This window comes from Bos taurus, chromosome 27 (assembly GCF_002263795.3).
Source record: "Bos taurus isolate L1 Dominette 01449 registration number 42190680 breed Hereford chromosome 27, ARS-UCD2.0, whole genome shotgun sequence".
NCBI lineage: Eukaryota > Metazoa > Chordata > Mammalia > Artiodactyla > Bovidae > Bos > Bos taurus.
The window spans coordinates 26,984,064-27,004,404 of NC_037354.1; the positions used below are offsets into that span (position 1 = coordinate 26,984,064).

The 20,341-nt window shown below is 38.3% G+C and overlaps 1 protein-coding gene across 5 annotated transcripts in view; it reads right to left on the bottom strand.

Annotated features, from left to right (window-relative positions):
- The window catches only part of TEX15 (testis expressed 15, meiosis and synapsis associated), a 79,621-nt gene that overhangs the window by 46,413 nt on the left and 12,867 nt on the right, over positions 1–20,341 (bottom strand). For 4 of the 5 annotated variants that reach the window (XM_024986369.2, XM_024986368.2, XM_059882353.1 and 1 more), the window contains 2 exons: positions 19,274–19,331; positions 2,880–3,030 (listed from right to left, as the gene is read on the bottom strand). In XM_024986369.2, the coding sequence (XP_024842137.1) occupies positions 2,880–3,018 (139 nt within the window). In that variant the 5' untranslated portion in view covers positions 3,019–3,030; positions 19,274–19,331. Of the gene's footprint in view, positions 1–2,879; positions 3,031–8,370; positions 8,588–19,273; positions 19,332–20,341 lie in introns of those variants that run through there. The other variant, XM_059882354.1, reaches the window with a different exon arrangement.

A 20,341-nucleotide genomic window follows, 5' to 3' on the forward strand; every position in this document is an offset into this window, starting at 1 on the left:
GCCCATTTTTCCTTTCAGTTCTATCAGTGCTGCTTCATGGTTTCTGAAGCTTTGTCATTTAGGGATACAGTTAGGACTGCTGAATCCTACTAGTGGATTTATGCAATATCCCCTTCTGTTTCTGGAATTTTCATTCCTCTGAAGTCTACTGATATAAATAGCCACTCTGCTTTATTCTGATTGTTTGTATGGCTTATCTTCCTCTATACACTTACTTTAAGCCAACTTATATCCCTATATTTAAAGTGCATTCGTCAACAGTCTATAGTTGGGTCATGGTTTTTTTTCAATCCATTGTGTAAACGTCTTAACTGGTATAAATTATATTTAATATAACTGATACAACAGGGCTTAAGCCTGACATTTTACTGTTTATTTTTCCCTCAGTTGTTCAATTCTCTACTTCACTTTTTCTGCCTTCCTGTGGGTTATGCAAACATTTTTAAAATTCCATTTTGATTTATCCATAGTGTCTTTAGAAACAACTTTTAATTCTGAGATAACTGTTTGTACATGTGCTCGTGTCCAACTCTTTATGACCCCATGAACTGCAGACCACCAGGCTCCTCTGTCCTTGTTCCAACTGTCAAACAAAATTAGAAAACTCAAGAGGAGGACTGTCAATTGTATTTCCCCGTATTTCTACTCTCCTTTGTCCCTCCTTCATTCCTAATGTTCCCAGCTTCTTTCATCATTTTCTGCTTGGAAACTTTGTTTAGCCATTCTACACCAAGATTTACTAGTGAAAAATTTTGAGTTTTACTTCATCAGAGAATGCCTATTTCAGTTCTACTCCTGAGGATATTTTTCTGAGTATAGTTCTTTTCATTCTGCACTTAAAAAATGTTGTGCCACTTCTTTTGGGCTCCATGGTTTCTAATGAAATATCTGCCATTCAATTTTTCCCCAATAAAAACATTTAGTTGCTCTCAAGATTTTTTCTGTTCTTAATTTTCATAAGTTTGATTATGATGTGCCTTGTGATGGACTTCTCTGGCTTTATCCTGTTTAGGGTTCATTCAACCTTTTGATTGAATGTTGTTTAGTTGTTAAGACATGTCCGACTCTTTGCGACCCCATGGACTGTAACCTGCTGGGTTCCTCTGTCCATAGGATTTTCCAAGCAAGAATACTGGAGTGGGTTGCCATTTCCTTATCCAGGGGATCTTCCCAATCCAGGCATCAAACCCATGTTTCTTGCATCTCCTGCATTGACAGGCAGATTCTTTCCCACTGCACCAGCTGGGACTGTATAGGTTTATGCCTTTTGCCAAGTTTGGGGAGCTTTCAGATAGTATTTATTCAAATACTCTTTCAGCTCTATGCTCTCTTCTCCTTCTGAAGCTCTGAGAACAAATAAATTAGGTCTTTTATTATTGTTCCACAGGTTCCTGAGGCTTTGTTATTTGATGTCTTCTCTGTTGTTTGGGCCGGGTAATTTGTTACTGTATCGTCCAATTCACTACTTCTTTCCAAAATCTCAATTCTTTTCTGGAACCCATCCAATTAGTTTTTATTTCAATTATTGCATTTTTCAGTTTCAAAACTTCTACTTAGTTCTTTATTACATTTTTCATTTCTTTCTTGCAATTTTCCATTTGTTTCAAAACTGTTTGTAATTGGTTGTTGAAGCATCATTAGAATGACTTTAATTTTTTAATTGGTAGAAATGATGACTGGTTTAAAAGCTTTGTCAGATAATGTCAACATCTGTTTTATTGTGTTGCTGCCATTTGTTGATTCTTCTTTTCTCATTCAAGTTGGGATTTTCCTGATGGGTGGTAAGATGATTTTTTAAATATTTTGGTCATTTGGGATACTGTTAACAGACTCTAGATCATATTCAATCTTCTGTGGTAATAAGCCTCTACTAAGACTAAGTCACAGGGATAACTGTGCCTGTAGGAGAAGGCTGGGGGTGGGGAGACTAACTCTTTACCATCAGGAAGTACTGGCTCTCCACAGGGTCTCCACTGACACCCTGGTGGGGACGGGGGTGAGGGGTGGTGGGCGGTCGGAAGGGTGGTGGCGGGGCAGGCGGCTGTCTCATTACCAGGAGAAAGAGGCAGAAGTCGATGCTCCTGACTCAGCCTCCCCTGACACTGTGGGACGGGGACAGCTACCCTGTTACTGGTGTGTGACAGTCTCGGCTCCCCTCTTGGTCTTCGCTGACTCTGCTCCCACCGAGTATCTCATCCCCACCAGCAACTCATCACCACAGGGCAGGAGCAGAAATCCACAGACACTGCAGGGGACAGCAGAGAGGGGGTCATGTGACGTTTCTTGCAGGGAAAGGCACCGGCACAGGCCGAGGTGGAGGCGGGCATCTCGGCCCTCCGTTCACACTTTGCTGAGAAAAGGAACAGACGCTGTGCTGGTTCCTCCTCCAGGTATTTTGCAGGAATAGTGTGTTCACTGTTAAACAGGTTTCCCACATTCTAAGTCACCCTACTCCCAGTCCTTGGCAAAACAGAGCAGACTTTTCTTAGGGCTTTTTGTGTCTGTAAAAGTTGGCATTTCTCAGTTGTGGTCATCCAGTTTGAGACATGAAGGAAACAAAAAGAAAATTTGAAGAACTTTATGCTATGTCAATACTTAACTCCCAGGGTCCCACACAGGCTCATCCTCTTCTCTCCACCCTTCCAAGTCTTGTTTGTTTTATGTGTGATGTCCAGTGTTTTTAACTGTGTACTTAGTGGGAGTGATAGGAGACATGTGTCTATCTTACTCTGTGTGGGAAAAAAGTACATGTGTGTTTAAGGAATTAAAGGCCTAACTTAAGCTAATTTTATGAAGAGTCAAAATTGAAGATGAGCATAAACTAAGATCAGAGAAATGCAGTAATAGTTATGAAATAATCCCATCTTCCATAGAATTACCTTTCCCAGCTGTCCTCCTGATCTTGGGAATGGTGAATTTTTTCAAAGGATTGCCATTTCTGCCATTAACAAATAAAGGTTGACTGGTTGAGTTCATTTTCCATAAAGTATTGTGTTTACCAATCTCTTTCATTTCCATTTTGTTGGTGGCCTAAAATCAACCCAAAGTTATTAAACAAAAGGTCAATAAATAATAAAAGGCAATGTCAGTAAAACTGTTTAAAAGTTCTTATATGGAATTGAATACAGATATATTTTTAGTCAAACAACAGATTTCAATCTCATTTTGCAGGTTACATAGAAAATTAATTAACTTTCGATTTTATATACTATTTAAAATATTTTGTAGTTGTTTTTTTTTTTTTTTAACTCATTTATTTATTGATTTTAATCTGGCTGCACTGGGTCTTAGTTGTGGCATACAGGATCTAGCTCCCTGTCCAGGGATCAAACCCAGGCCCCCTGCATGGGGAGCGCAGAGTCTTAGCCTTTGGACCACCAGGGAAGTCCCTGTTTTGTAGTTTCTAACAGACATTTTCCTGGCAGTTTAAACCTTCTGTGTTTCCAAAAAGCTTAATAACTTCTAAACAACAATTTTTATTAACACTTGGTAAAATTCTTGTCAAGCACCTATTTTTTAAAACATTTTTCCTATGGGCTTCTGCGAATTTAATATATTCTCTTATTAAGAGTCTTTGGCTTTGGAAAAACCTTTACAAAGGTTGTAAATCTGCACTGGTATCCCTACAGCTGATGGGCTAAACAGTCAACCACTACTGTTCCACAGTATCACTGCCAATAGATTAAGACATTATACATTGCCACACCACTATTCCTTTTCCTCCTTTCAACCTTTTCCCCAAACATACACACATACATTAACCTCCCAAGGAGAACTCACACACAGTATCAAAGGAAACCTATGGTGCCCACACACAGAGAAATATATGCAAAGATATATTGTTCATGCCATTTCATAATATGGCTCTGGGCCTCCTGAAACCAACTGTTTTGTTCACAAACAGGACATCACATTCCAAATTAAGAGCTGCCAAAATTCTACAGAAGGGTCACAAAGGAAAAGATTCTATAGAAGGTTCACAAGCAGTTACTCTCCCAATCCCTACTCCTCCAGTCTTTGTGAAAGGTGATCTCTCAATCTCACAAACATGGACCGAGACGTCTGGAAAGAGAAGAAAACCAGCCTTTCTCTCATCCAGTCACATGGAGACACACCAGTGGTGGTGCCTACTAACAAGAATTCCTCAAGATATACCAGCTCCAGAAATATTTGTCAAGACTTCCATGGAAGTTTCATGAGGCAAAGAAGAATAATTTATAGAATAACTCACATTACAAAAAACTCTTTGTAATCTATACCTACTCCACACAAAGGTATACAACCATGTTGAATACACTTAAAGAACTTCATCCTGTGACAATACTTTCTTTAACTACAGTTACACCGTATTTTCGTTAAGATGGGTAATATTTCAGCTGTATGGTTCCTTATAAAATGTGTTCCTAGTGGAATTAACTATACAGTAAAGACTTCTGAGATTTACTCATTTTGTTCCTCAGTGCTTGGGATAATACTTAGCCACAAAGTGGCTAAAAAATGTATGCTAAAAACTGTCTGATGAAAGATGAATATTCAGGGAACAACAGTATTCAACTTTCTTCATTAAGTTGTATCCAGTAAGTTTTCAAGGGCAACCTTTCAAGTAAGAATAATACATCTTTAAATTCAACCCAAACAAATCAGCCACTAAAGTGATAACAAATTTATAACTTCTTCATACTCATATATCACAGTCCTATATCCATTTATATTATTTATTTTTACATACAGATGCAAAGATACATCACACTATACTGTGAAATATACACAACAGTCCTATAATCATTATCTGTGTATTTACATATATTGTTTATTTTTCTATATGTAAAAATAAAATCAGGAAGTATGAACCCAGCAGGTTCATATTATGGCTGTCCTACAAGGTCCTGGATTATCTGGGTGAGAGTAAAGAAAAAAATCAACACTAAAAACTTTAAGAATAGTTAATGCACAGGACATTGAACTTGGTAAGTCCTTAACAGATACTAAAATGAATGAATGAACTGAAGATCAAACAAAGAAACCAAAACCAAAAAGCTTCCCCCACAACTAAAATGTCTATTCATACAGATCCTAAGGGTGTGTATGTTATGAACAACTTTAAGCCAAAACACTTAAAGATTACACAAAACAATAAATTCTAGGAAAAAATTAATTTACTAAAGTTGCAAGAAGAAATTAACATAATGCATTATCCTATCACATTAAAATGAAGTTGAATCAGTAGTTACAAATTGATTCTAAAGAGAAAAATAATGATATTAATATATCATAAGCAAACCAAGTATATCCAAGTATGCAAGAGAGATTTAATATGTATGTTTTATTTACTAATATAAACCTATTGAAGGAGGAAAAAAAATCAAGTGATTATCTCAATAAATGAAATCAGCTAATCAAATTCAAAATTCACTTGTGATTTTAAAAAGTTAAGAAAGCATTCATTAACTTGATAAGTTATTTGCCAAAAATTTACAGCAAATTGGTAAATATCAAATGCACTCCTTTTAAATTTAGAATAAAACAAGGATACCACTATCTCTGCTTCCTTTGAACAATGTCCTGGAGGTGCTCATGAGGGCAGAAGACAAGACGTAAACAGTATAAAGGAACTAAAAAGCTGAAGGGGAAAGGAAAACAGCTTGAGAATTTCTTGGAGTGAAAGAAAATGATTTTTGGCTTGTAAGAGAAAGATTAGACTCAAATAACACAGATTAAGAATGAATTTTACTTAAAACAGGTAAAAAATCACAGTGGTTCAATTTTTGGTTCTACCATTAATTAGATATGCTGTGTGTGGCAAAAGGTCTAACTTCTCTGAGCCTAACAGTATCCATACCTCACATGGTTGCAGAAGCTGGTACAAAACAACTGCATACTATGAACTGTTAAGTGACAGCCTGAAGCCTATAATATGGAACCAAGTTACAAAGTTCATCAAGCAGTATTGCAAAGAAGGTTCAAAGTCAAGTGATAATGGTTCTAATTCTCAATCTGCAATTAACTAACTTTCTTTATTTCCTCTAATAATTTTCTAGAAAACTTACTTTACTGAATACTTTGTAGTGCATGACTCTGCTGGGATTATGAATCCTAACACACTTTTCAGAGGCAACTTAGTGGCAAGGGAATAAATCCCTTCTATGTCAAATAGACAGTCTAAAGACAGGCCTTGTAAAGTTTTCTTAAAAGAACATTTGTGCCGAGTTTCCTAAGTCTATCATTAAAAATTAAGGACTTCAGACCACTGGTTATGAATTATAGATTACTACACAGACCTCCAAAGTCTCCTACCTGATTACGATCCAAAAATCCTTAATAACATAACTTGGTATTTCAATTGAATGACCTAGAGAGCCTTAGAGTTATTTATTTACTTGGCAGTGCTGGGTCTTAGTTGCAGCATGTGGGATCTAGTTCCCTGACCAGGGATCGAACCCAGGCCCACTGTATTGGGAGCTCAGAGTCTTAGTCACAGGACCACCAGGGAAGTCCCTGCTGCTGCTAAGTCTCTTCAGTCGTGTCCGACTCTGTGCGACCCCATAGACAGCAGCCCACCAGGCTCCCCCATCCCTGGGATTCTCCAGGCAAGAACATTGGAGTGGGTTGCCATTTCCTTCTCTAATGCATGAAAGTGAAAAGTGAAAGGGAAGTCGCTCAGTCGTGTCCGACCCTCAGCGACCCCATGGACTGCAGCCTACCAGGCTCTTCCATCTATGGGATTTTCCAGGCAAGAGTACTGGAGTGGGGTGCCATTGCCTTCTCCAGGGAAGTCCCTAGAGTTTCTTAATAAGACTCAAGTGCTATCAGTTATGAAAAGGTTTCCTAGTATAAAGCAATTAAAGATGAGTAATACATGAAGCATTCAGTTAGAAAGTTTTTTTCAGTTCTCTTTCAAACTTTCACATTAGCTTGCTAACTTACTTTTAACATCTCTAAAAGTTTGCTAATCTCTTTTTAACAAAAAGAAACAATGTCTCAATTTCAGGATCTTCTGGCAAATGACACTGTTCCATCTAATTTTTACAATTATCTTTTTGATTTTTACAAGTAATACCGATTTTCTACTTACTTTCCACCCCCAAGTATGCTTAACTAAACAAGAAGTCTATTATAAAACATTAAAGATATTATTGTAATGGTGATATGCAGATATAGCAAAGATCATCCCTTTTCCAGTAATCTCAGGAAAGAGTATCCAATGAGTAAATAAATGATGAATAAATAGTCTTGGAACTTGAGTCACAAACACATAAATTCTAAATTCTTCAGCAGAGTTCTAAATAGTTGAAAGTAAGAATTCTGATAAAGGGTTCAATCAGATCTATACATGATAAACTACATACACATTTAATGAGATTAAGTCAAGAATCCCCCAGCTAGGACAATATGATGCCAAGATGAAATGTTTTATAAAACTTTTCATTTTATAGACCAGGGGTTGGTAAACTATAGCCTGTGCATTCAATCCAGCCCATTACTAGTTTTTGTAGAGCTTACAGCTAAACAGTTAAAAAAAAAATCAAGGATAGTTATTTCATGTCACTTGAAAAATTATATGAAATTCAAATTTCAGGATCTGTAGGAAGTTTTACTGGAATATAGCCACTCTTATAGTCTATGGCTGCTTTCCTACTAGAACAGCTGCTGCTGCTACTAAGTCGCTTCAGCCGTGTCCGACTCTGTGCGACCCCATAGACGGCAGCCCACCAGGCTCCTCTGTCCACGGGATTCTCCAGGCAAGAACACTGGAGCGAGTTGCCATTTCCTTCTCCAATTCGTGAAAATGAAAAGTGAAAGTGAAGACGCTCAGTCGTGTTCAACAGTTAGCGACCCCATGGACCGCAGCCTACCGGGCTCCTCTGTCCATGGGATTGTCCAGGCAAGAGTACTGGAGCGGGTTGCCATTGCCTTCTCCGACTAGAACAGTAGGGTTGAGTTAACATGAGACCCTTGGCACACAAAGACTAAAATATTTACCATCTAGCCCTTTACAGAAAACGTTTGCCAACCCCTGTTGTAAATGAAACAACTAAGTATCAAAGAATCAGGATGATAAAAACTAGACTTTATAATTTCCATTTTAGGGCTTTTTCTCCTACATTCCCATTGTTTCAATTATCTTTCCACTGTATCCTGAATTTCATTCCCACCCACTTTGCTTCTCTGTATCTACCCCCATATTTAACAGGTTCATAGCTGATCAAGTAAAAAAGCAAAACAGACAAAACCCGCCAGGGTCAGATTTGCCCCTCTCTAGATCACCATGGGGGTCACAAAGAGTCGGACACGACTGAGCAACTGAACTGAACTGAGATCACTTCCTACTTCCTCCGCAATTTACTTCTATTTCTACCTCCATTACTCTACCTAAACAGCAGTCTTCAGTCACCAATGGTTTCTACATCAGTCTCTCATTCACATAGTACGTTTCTGATTCACAGCTTACTTGGCCCCTCTACCTTTGAAACTGGTGACCAGTCTCTGCTTGAAATAAAAGCCTGGCTTGAAATAATGCCCTGACTTTTGTGACTTCATAATCCTGATTTTACAGCTACTGCTCAGGGGTGTTTTCTTAGTCTCTTAGCAACTCACCTGTCTTTAACCTGACCTTTATTTTGTTTTAAGTTTTACTTGTATAAGATACATTTAAAAATATTCTCTTAAATTTTCTTTTAGTATTTTGCCAAACTAATCTTTGTAAATAATAAAAATAATACTCAGTAGTTTTAATTAGCATTTCTTTCATTATTAGTGAGATTGAGTCATCCTGTTTATTCTCTGAATCACTTGTTCCAATCTTTTTCTGTTGCTTTTCAGCTAAAATGGTCTTTTAGTTAATGATTTGTAAGGACTCTATATTCACAGAAATTAACTTTTGTCTGTCATCAGTGTTGCGACATTTTTGTCTTTTAGTTTTGTTGACAGCATTTTCCTCCCATAGAAAAACTTTAATTTTTGTGTAGTCTATGGATGAGATGGTTGCACGGTATCACCGACTTGATGGACATGAGTCTGACCAAGCTCTGGGAGTTGGTGATGGACAGGGAAGCCTGGCATGCTGCAGTCCATGGGGTCGCAAAGAGTCAGACACGACTGAGTGACTGAACTGAACTTCTCAGTCTGTTAGTATACTGGATTTTCATATTATCACCAGAAGCATATACGTTCCAGTTGCTCAATACCCTAACTGACACTTCATATTGGCAAACTTTAATTCTTGCCAATATGATGCACATATCTCACGGTGCTTAGTTTGCACTAGTCTGGTTTTTGATGACATCAGTCATCTCCTGGGTATATTTATTGGTCATCTGATGAAAACCTTTGTGAAATGCCTGTTTAAGTTTTTTCTCACTTTTCTGTAAAGCTGTTTATTCTATTCAATGTATTTGTAAGAAAAGAGAGACTAACTCTTGACCAAGTATACTTGTTGCAAATAATTTCTCCCATGTTTTTAAAACTTGTGGTTACACTTCTTTAAACAAAAAGATCTAATTTTAATGCAGTCAAAATTATAGATTTTCCTTTACATTGGTACTTTTTCACTTTTGATTAACTTTAAGAAAGAAGTGCTGAAGATGGTAGAGTAAAAAGACCCTGGGCTCACCTCCTCTCACAAGCACACCAAAATTACAACTATCTGCAGAATAACCAGTAATGAAAAAAGACTGGGACCTACTAGAAAAGATCTGCTACAGCTAAAGACTTAAAACACAGAACCACACCAAGACCACGAACATCACACTCAACAGTGAAAAGCTGAAAGCACTCCCTCTAAGATCAGGAACAAGACAAGAATGCCCACTCTGGCCATTTTTATTCAACACAGTTTTGGAAGTCCTAGCCACAGCAATCATGTTTTAAAGAATTTATTCCAAGGTACTTTATGATTTTTAAATCACTACATGGTATACAATGGATTTTTCAAATTTACATTTTATTCACTGCTAATGTTTTAAACGGTGTTGACAATAATAACATAAGCACTTACTAGTGCTTTAGATACAGACTGATCCATTTAATCCTCATTATATCCCTATGAGATATCCTTTTTTTTTTTTTTTTTTTAATTAGAAAAAGAAGTCCAGGGAAGTTAAATTATGTTCCCCAGGACACAAAGCTAGAAAGTGTTGAATCTGGAATTCAAACTCGGGCAGTCTGACATCAGACTGAATGCACTCAACAACTAGGCAAATTGACGTTCAGTGAAACTGATGCCTGCATATTAACTATCCAGAAGCCTTGGTAGGCACCTGTTAGTTCTATTATTTTCGCATATGTTTGCATTTTTCCATAATAAAAACAGAACTATAAGAGTGCTTGTTAAAGTGCATGAGTTATCCACGAGAAACAGCTGCCTGTAGAGAACGGAACACTAGAAGATTTAGGAATGGGGAGGAGGGAGATTTATCAGTTTCTACCTTTATTATCTTTTAAATCTTATCTTTATAAATGTATATCCTCTAAAAAACTGGAAGACTTTCTTCACTCTAAGTGAAGACTCCCTTCATTCCCTCTCTATAGATACAAAAAAATATATATCTAAAAATAAATTTAAAAATGGCCTGGGCTGATATGAAGACTTGTAAAAAAAAGACTTGAGGGTTATAAAATTTTTGCTTAAAAGGAGAATATCCTCACACTTTATTTTTGAGAAGGAATACTTATTATATTGAATAGACAAAAATCTTCTCGTATTAAGCCTTTAAAGTTGATTCAGTCTTAAAGTGGATTCAACCTTCAAGGTGACAAAAATAATACTAACGGCTACATGGAAGAAAAAACAGAATGATCAAGGAAATTCCGAGAAATGATTGGAGGAGGAAAAATGACACTGCTGCTGCTAAGTCACTTCAGTCGTGTCCGACTCTGTGCGACACCATAGACGGCAGCCCACCAGGCTCCCCCGTCCCTGGGATTCTCCAGGCGAGAACACTGGAGTGGGTTGCCATTTCCTTCTCCAATGCATGAAAGTGAAAAGGGAAAGTGAAGTCACTCAGTCGTGTCTGACTCTTCACGACCCCATGGACTGCAGCCCACCAGGCTCCTCCGTCCATGGGATTTTCCAGACAAGAGTACTAGAGTGTGGTGCCATTGCCTTCTCCCAAAAAATGGCACTACTGAATATTAAAATTTAGTTAATAGTTATAGCAATTATAATTAGCTTGGTACACAACTACTCAATTAAATCCAGGTTCTATTAATAAGAAAGGGGATGATGAATAATAGGCAACTTGAAACTGTGCCACTGACTCAAAAATAAACAATGGACACTATGGTCAGGAAAAAGTCCAAAAAATCCTATGACTTTGAAGATGTTAATGTTGATATTTCAAATCAGTAGGGAATCTATGGTATTAATTATGTTAGCAGATTCTAACCAAAATCTCTGAGAACAATTGCCCTAGAGAAGCTCTTGCATATGTCTACCTAGAGGCAAGTAGAGGAATGTTCAAAGCGGCACTGTCACTGAACAACTAAAATGTCTTATCATCAACCAGCAGACAAACATGTTGCAGTATATATACAAGGAAATAACAACACGAGTGAAAAGGAATGAACCACAGTCATAGAAACAACATGTCAAATCAAGTTACAAAGATTAAAGCATGATTCCAATTATCAATAGATAATTTCTGTAACTGATTAAGTCAAGAAATACTACTAAACCCATGTTATCTCTAAGTGTGGAGAAGGGCCAGGAGAGTAACTCTGAGAGTCGAAGCTGGCAGCCCTTAGGAAGTAAAACTAGCAACAGAAGAGACTTGGGCAAGGGACGACTGCTTTTCAGTATACACCTTCAGTCCTGTGACTTTGTAAATAATCATTAATTTGATTACAAACAAAAGTTAAGAAATGTCTATAGCTCATATTTTGATAAAAATACAGATGAATGTATATACAAAACAGAAACAAGACTCACAGATAGAGAAAGCAAACCTGTGGTTACCAAAGGGGAAAGGGAAAGGGGGAGGGAAAGGAGAAGGGGAAATTAGGGTTATGGGATTCACAAACTACTACACAGAAAAGGGAACGGCAAACCACTCCAGTGCTCTGGCCTTGAGAACCCCATCAACAGTGTGGGGTAAAAAGGCAAAAAGAGGACACTGAAAAATGAACTTCCCAATATGCTACTGGAGGTAGGTGCCCAATATGCTACCGGAGATCAGTGGAGAAACAGCTCCAGAAAGAATGAAGAGACAGAGCCAAAGCGAAAACAACACCCAGTTGTGGATGTGACTGGTGATGGAAGCAAGTCCAACGCTGTAAAGAGCAGTACTGCATAGGAACCTGGACTGTTAGGTCCAGGAATTAAGGCAAATTGGAAGTGGTCAAACAGGAGATGGCAAGAGTGAACACTGACATTTTAGGAATCAGTGAACTAAAATGGACTGGAATGAGTGAATTTAACTCAGATGACCACTGTATCTACTACTGTGGGTCAGAATCCCTTAGAAGAAATGGAGTAGCCATCATAGTCAACAAACGAGTGTGAAATGCAACAGAAGAATCCGAAATGCAGTACTTGGATGCAATCTCAAAAACAACAGAATGATCTCTGTTCATTTCCAAGGCAAACCATTCAATATCACAGTAATCCAAGTCTATGCCCCAACCAGTAACGGTGAAGAAGCTGAAGTTGAACAGTTCTATGAAGACCTACAAGACCTTCTAGAACTAACACACAAAAAAGATGTCCTTACCATCTTAGGGGACTGGAATGCAAAAGTAGGGAGTCAAGAAATACCTAGAGTAACAGGCAAATTTGGCCTTGGACTACAGAATGAAGCAGGGTAAAGGCTAACAGAGCTTTGCCAAGAGAACGCACTGGTCATAGCAAACACCCTCCTCCAACACCACAAGAGAAGACTCTACACATGGACATCACCAGATGGCCAATACCAAAATCATATTGATTATATTCTTTGCAGCCAAAGATGGAGAAGCTCTATACAGTCAGTAAAAACAAGACCAGGAGCTGACTGTGGCTCAGACCATGAACTCCTTACTGCCAAATTCAGACTTAAAAAGAAGAAAGTAAGGAAAACCACTAGACTATTCAGGTAGGACCTAAATCAAATCCCTTACCATTATACAGTGGAAGTGACAAATAGGTTAAAGGGATTAGATCTGATAGAGTGTCTGATGAACTATGGACAGAGGTTCATGATACTGTACAGGAGGAAGAGATCAAGACCATCCCCAAGAAAAAGAAATGCAAAAAGGCAAAATGATTATCTGAGGAGGCCGTACAAATACCTATGAATAGAAGAGAAGTGAAAGGCAAAGGAGAAAAGGAAAGACATACCCATTTGAATGCAGAGTTCCAAAGAATAGCAAGGAGAGTTAAGAAAGCCTTCCTCAGCAATCAATGCAAAGAAATAGAGGAAAACAACAGAATGGGAAAGACTAGAGATCTCTTCAAGAAAATTAGAGATACCAAGGGATCATTTAATGCAAAGTTGGGCACAATAAAGGACAGAAACGGTATGGACCTAACAGAAGCAGAAGATATTAAGAAGAGGTGGCAAGAATACACAGAAGAACTATATGAAAAAGATCTTTATGACCCAGATAATCACAATGGTGTGATTACCAACCTAGAGCCAGACATCCTGGAATGCGAACTCAAGTGGGCCATAGGAAGCATCACTATGAGCAAAGCTCATGGAGGTGACAGAATTCCAGCTTAGGTATTCAAATCCTAAAAGATGATGCTGTGAAAGTGCTGCACTCAATATGCCAGCAAATTTGAAAAACTCAGCAGTGGCCACAGGACTGGAAAAGGTGAGCTTTCATTCCAATCCCAAAGAAAGGCAATGCCAAAGAATGCTCAAACTACCACACAATTGCTCTCATCTCACACATTAGCAATGTAATGCTCAACATTCTCCAAGGCAGGCTTCAACAGTACATGAACCGTGAACTTCCAGATGTTCAAGCTGGATTTAGAAAAGGCAGGGGAACCAGAGATCAAATTGCCAACATCTGCTGGATCATCAAAAAAGCAAGAGAGTTCCAGAAAAAATATCTACTTCTGCTTTAGTGACTATGCCAAAGCCTTTGACTGTGTGGATCACAATAAACTGTGGAAAATTCTGAAAGAGATGGGCATACCAGACCACCTGACGTGCCTCTTGAGAAATCTGTATGCAGGTCAGGAAGCAACAGTTAGAACTGGACACGGAAGAACAGACTGGTTCCAAGCAGGGAAAGGAGTACATCAAGGCTGTATATTGTCACCCTGCTTATTTAACTTACATGCAGAGTACATCATGAGAAACGCTGGGCTGGACAAAGCACAAGCTGGACTCAACACTTCCAGGAGAAATATCAATAACCTCAGATATGCAGGTGACATCACTCTTATGGCAGAAAGTGAAGAAGAACTAAAGAGCCTCTTGATGAAAGTGCAAGAGGAGAGTGAAAAAGTTGGCTTAAAGCTCAACATTCAGAAAACTAAGATCATGGTATCCAGTCCCATCACTTCATGGCAAATAGACGGGGAAACAGTGGAAACAGTGACAGACTATTTTCTTGGGCTCCAAAATCACTGCAGATGGTGACTGCAGCCTTGAAAATTAAAGACGTTTGTTCCTTGGAAGAAAAGCTATGACTAACCTAGATAGCATATTAAAAAGCAGAGACACTACTTAAATGACAAAGGCCCATCTAGTCAAAGGTATGTTTTTTCCAGTAGTCATGTATGGATGTGAGAGTTGGACTATAAAGAAAGCTGAGCTCCGAAAAATTGATGCTTTTGAACTGTGGTGTTGGAGAAGACTCTTGACAGTCTCTTGGACTGAAAGGAGATCCAACCAGTCCATCCTAAAGGAAAGCAGTCCTGAATATTTATTGGAAGGATTGATGCTGAAGCTGAAACTCCAATCCTTTGGCCACCTGATGCGAAGAACTGACCCATTTGAAAAGACCCTGACACTGGGAAAGATTGAAGGCAAGAGACAGGGACGACAGAGGATGAGATGGTTGGATGGCATCACAAACTCAATGGACATGAGTTTGTGTAAACTCTGGGAGTTGGCGATGGACAGGGAGGCCTGGCACGCTGCAGTCCATGGGGTTGCAAAGAGTTGAACACAACTGAGCAACTGAACTGAACTGACATATAAAGACAGATAAGCAACAAGGATAAAATGTATAGCACAGGAAATTATACCCATTAACTTGTAATAACATATTATGGAATATAACCTGCAAAAACACTCAATCACTATGCTGTAGACCTATGTACTATTGCTGTACACAATACTATAAATCAATTATATTTCAATTAAAAAATAAGATATAAGGTTATGCCATTAAATATGGTGACAACTTTGATAAGAATCAGAGTATCTAGGAAGAAAAGTATAACATTTTTCAGAAAGAAGAAGAGTATTCACTTTGATGAAAAAACATGAATTTTGGTTTATATATGTCAAGGAGTTATCACAGATCCAGGTAACATCCTGAGATTATGGGGGAAAGTTTGTTTTTGTTGTGGTGGTGATTGTTATTGTTATATAAATGTTCCAGGTCCTTTTGCTATTTGGCTATATGTATCATTTAGTTTTTGGAATACACTTGACATTCTTTATAAGCAATGTTTGTCTTTTGGAATTGTCTAGTTCACTTAATGCTAAATAGAAAATAGTAATATTTTTTATATGAAAGAAAATTAAGGCTAAAAGAATAGCAACTATAAGCTAGGACGTGAAAGAAAAGTGTCCACCGCTAAGTGCATTTATTTAAGTAACAAAATCTTGAAGAAACAGGGATTAGACAAAGAAGCATGAACAAAGTTTAAAAAATCTTTTCTTACTACAATTTACCTGGAAAGGAACTCTTCTTGCCATATTCCAACCTGCCCACTATAAGAACTACAGTAACAGTAACAGCTTTTCAACGTAAATGTGTTACTTTAAACTCAAGGTCTGGGTTGTCACACAATTCTTCATTAAAAAGAATGCATAAGGAGACCATCTGGGACACTTTAAGCAGGACTGGCTTGTTTCTATTAGATGGAAATACCATTGGTCACAATGTAAATTCAGCAAGGAAAAAAAAACTGGCAGATAATGTAACAAAAGTTAAACACTAATTATACCTTGAGTTACTGGAAATTTCCTTTCCATGGTCTACTTTTGTATTTTATTTTCTAACATATTAAGTTCAGAGGGATAGAGTTAAGAATGTTCTTTAGTCTTACATTACATAGAAGGATAAACATACTGATTAACTTCAGACTTAAGTTACAAATGCATGTTTTAATTTCTAGGCTGTCAGGATAGAGGAATAATTGGTTTGGTGAATAGTTTGAGTTTAAGAGAAAGCTCTGGGCTCTGGCCCTTGAATTATAAACTCTGGATATTAAAAATAACTATGAAAGTGAAAGGGAAGTTGCTCAGTCATGTCCGACTCTTTGCAACCCCATGGACTGTAGCCTACCAGGCTCCTCCGTCCATGGGATTTTCCAGGCAAGAGTGCTGGAGTGGATTGCCATTTCCTTCTCCAGGGGATCTTCCTGATCCAGGAATCGAACCTGGGTCTCCCGCACTGCAGGCAGACGCTTTACCGTCTGAGCCACCAGGGAAGCATACTGGCCAAAAAAAGGTTTAAAGTCAACACCTTGTGAACACATGTATTTCAAGAAAGCTCAATTTCACTGTAGTAACTTAGAAAGTTCTATTTTTAATTCTCTCTTGAGTTCTTCTTCAACCTGAGGTTTAGCAATGGGTGACTTAGAGCTTGGGAGGAGAGCAGGACATCTGAAATGCCTAAATGCAGAATGTTCATCATAAAGTTGTTGTGTTTTGTTAAACTGCCCCTCAGTCTTGTACACAGAAGGTGTGCTAAGTCGCTCAGTCATATCCAACTCTTTGTGACCCTGTGGACTGTAGCCCACCAGGCTCCTCTGTCCATGGGATTCCCCAGGGAAGAATACTGGAGTGGGTTGCCGTGCCCTCCTCCAGGGGATCTTTCCAACCCAGGGACTGAACCTGTGTCTCTAAATTCTCCTGCACTGACAAGCAGGTTCTATACCACTAGCACCACCTGGGAAGGTGGAAGTTATGGAGTCAAAAATGTTTTCTATAACATCTCCATTCTCTTCATATAAAGTTATCCCCAAATTGGAAATAAAATAGCAAAGGAAGTTCAAGAATAGTTTTATTTTGCTTTTAATTTTCTTAAAAATGGCCATTAGGACCATCTTCTCATTTCTTTCCACTCATCATATTTACTTTGTCACTGCCAAATCTCAATCTTTCAGAAAGGGCACCATGTGGAGATCATCAAATCCTTTTGGAGAACAGGGGCCATCTGTTGAGTCCTATTTCCCCAGAGGGCATTATTCTAAAGCTAGACAAGCTTAAAACAACTACACAGTAATTCCAGTAGCTACCTGTACTCACTGGAGAAAATAACAAGGATGATTTAAAAAAAAATAGCCAAAAACTCCCAAGAGAATAGCTCTGCTTGTTTGACCCAGCTCTGCTTGTCTGACACTTGTTTTACTAGGTTTAAAAGATTTAGACAAACAGAATTGTGTACTTCTGAAACCAGTGCCCGTATCAGCCACTTCCCCCAGGAAGCACGCTGTTATCAAAATAAAGTATCAGACATTAGAACACACTATATCTTTAAACTTCTAGAAATGTACAGTAAAACATTACTATCTTGAACTATTTAGAGAATAAAATCTTATTACTTTGGAGTGACCTTAATAAACATAGAATGTTAACAGGTAAAAATCTGAGAGAAGCTCTCAGATTTGTTTTGAAGACTTTACCAGGATTGAAAAAGTAATTTTTTCCCAACGCAAAAAAAGTCCAGAACTAATCACTGACCAGTTAAAATATGAGGAAAAAATCTAAATTGCCAGCCCCAGTTACAGAAAGCTGAGGGTAACCTGGCTAGACAGCTTATATTCTCGTGATTTAATCCAACTGTTCACTTTCCTTCTACATCTTATGAAACTGGTTTGAAAAATAATTTTTTTTCATCAGTATTTATGATATAATATACAAGAGACTGAGGGCTTCCCCGATGGCTCAGTGGTAAACAATTCGCCTGCCAATGCAGGAAATGCAGGAGACGCGGGTTTGATCCCTGGGTTGGGAAGATCCCCTGGAGAAGGGAATGGCTAACCAGTCCAGTATTCCTGCCTGGAAAATCCCATGGACAGAGGAGCCTGGAGGGCTACAGTTCATGGGGAGCAAAGAGTCAGACACAGCTGAGCAACTGAGCATGAAACAAGAGATCAGCAGACAAGGATTTCTTGTCCCAATCCTGCAACTCACTACATATCTGTTCCTAAGCTTTACTGTTCTCCTCTGTGCTTCAGGAAGGGTTAAGGCTGTATTATAAACTGTGCCTTTCTACCACTTAATTTCATCTTCCCTGTAGTTCCATATATATGCAAGAAATTGTACACTGTATGCAAGCCAAAGCCATAAAAGTTTGATAGCTTTGTAAGTTAAACATCCCTGAGCCCTCCTCTAACTTTCAAGTGACTTAGAAAATTTATTTGCCTCGAGTACTTCCGTCTATGACTATGGCACTTTTTTAGTTTTTAAATGTGAACAGTTGGTTCAATTTCCATCATCTGAGATGTTTTGTTTTTAGAATCAACTAAATATCACTTAAACCCCATCGGATTAATATGTGGGTGATGAAATGTGGCAATACCATTTTTGATTAAAAATACGTAAAAATAGAAAAAATCTGGATGCAAAAGAACTAAATTTCTTATTCTGCTTATGTTCTGATTCAAAAGACAGTTCCAAACCTTGAATACCACAAATCTTCCAAGTGATATTTGCATACTGACCTCACTTTCCAACTTATTAAAAAATGTATATCTTTGCTAATTAAAGTCATTTTTGTATGGGCCAGTCTTCTCCACTGAACTACAATTTACCCATTTTTCTATCTCTAGCACCAACCATAGTTCCTTACAAAATAAGTACCCAATAAATATTTACTGCAAAAGATAAATGCGTATAAACTTTAACATATTCCAACTTCAGGTATCTTTTTTTATTGCCAATTACCCAAGTGGGTTCAAAAAAGTAGATACAGTATTAAAAGTAATAGCAGTAGTGAAGCCGTTATTTGAAACACTTATCACTCTTTAATGGAATTTACCATCATATGGTTATGATTGAGACTCAGTTCATACATGAAAAATGACAAAGGGGTATCTACAAAAAAAAAAAAAGGCAGAAATATGTAGAGAACTACAGTCATAAACTCCTTCCAGACTCACCTCTTCATTGTCCTCTTCATTCACTTTTTTCCTTCTGGTTTCTGCTTGCCTTTCACTCCTGTTTGGGGAGAAGAGGGGTTGATGTTCTGCATGTCTCAGTGTCTTCTCTCTGAGACCCTTGCAGCCTCTTCTCCTCCCTCGTTCGTCTTTCCCCACTAAGTCTCTCTCTGCCCTTCAGTACATTCTCACCTGCTTTTCAGAATCATCTCACCACCAGCCACCTAGTAGGGAAAACGACACTGCGACAACAGATGAGCTGGCCCTTGGATTTTTACAAACAGCACAAAACACTAAATAACATAGATAGTTTTATGTCACAACTGTAGTTAACAGTCACTGTGAACAGTTGTGATACACGCTGTGCTCTGTGTAGGTATTTTAGATACAGTATCTCATGCAATTTCCACTGGTTGTAGTATTATTCCCATTTTCCTGCTGAGAAAACAAACACTCAGAAAGTTAAAATACTTGCCTAAGGTTACCCAACTGTGAAGTTGGTTTTCAAGTCCAGGCTTGATGTCTGGATTCTAAACTACTACATTATCTCAACCAGTTCTTAAATTTCTTTCTAGAGGCATTTAAATCCTAATTTCAAGATAATACTATTTATGCCCTTACTATGCAATACCAACTTATGCTTGGATTTCAGGATAATACTACTGATTAGATAGCATATTGAAAAGCAGAGACATTACTTTGCCAACAAAGGTCCGTCTAGTCAAGGCTATGGTTTTTCCAGTAGTCATGTATGGATGTGAGAGTTGGACCATAAAGAAAGCTGAGTGCTGAAGAATTGATGCTTTTGAACTGTGGTGTTGGAGAAGACTCTTAAGAGTCCCTTGGACTACAAGGAGATCCAACCAGTCCATTCTAAAGGAGATCAGCCCTGGGTGTTCTTTGGAAGGAATGATGCTAAAGCTGAAACTCCAGTCCTTTGGCCACCTCATGCAAAGAATTGACTCACTGGAAAAGACTCTGATGCTGGGAGGGATCGGGAGCAGGAGGAAAAGGGGACGACAGAGGATGAGATGGCTGGATGGCATCACCGACTCGATGGAAGTGAGTTTG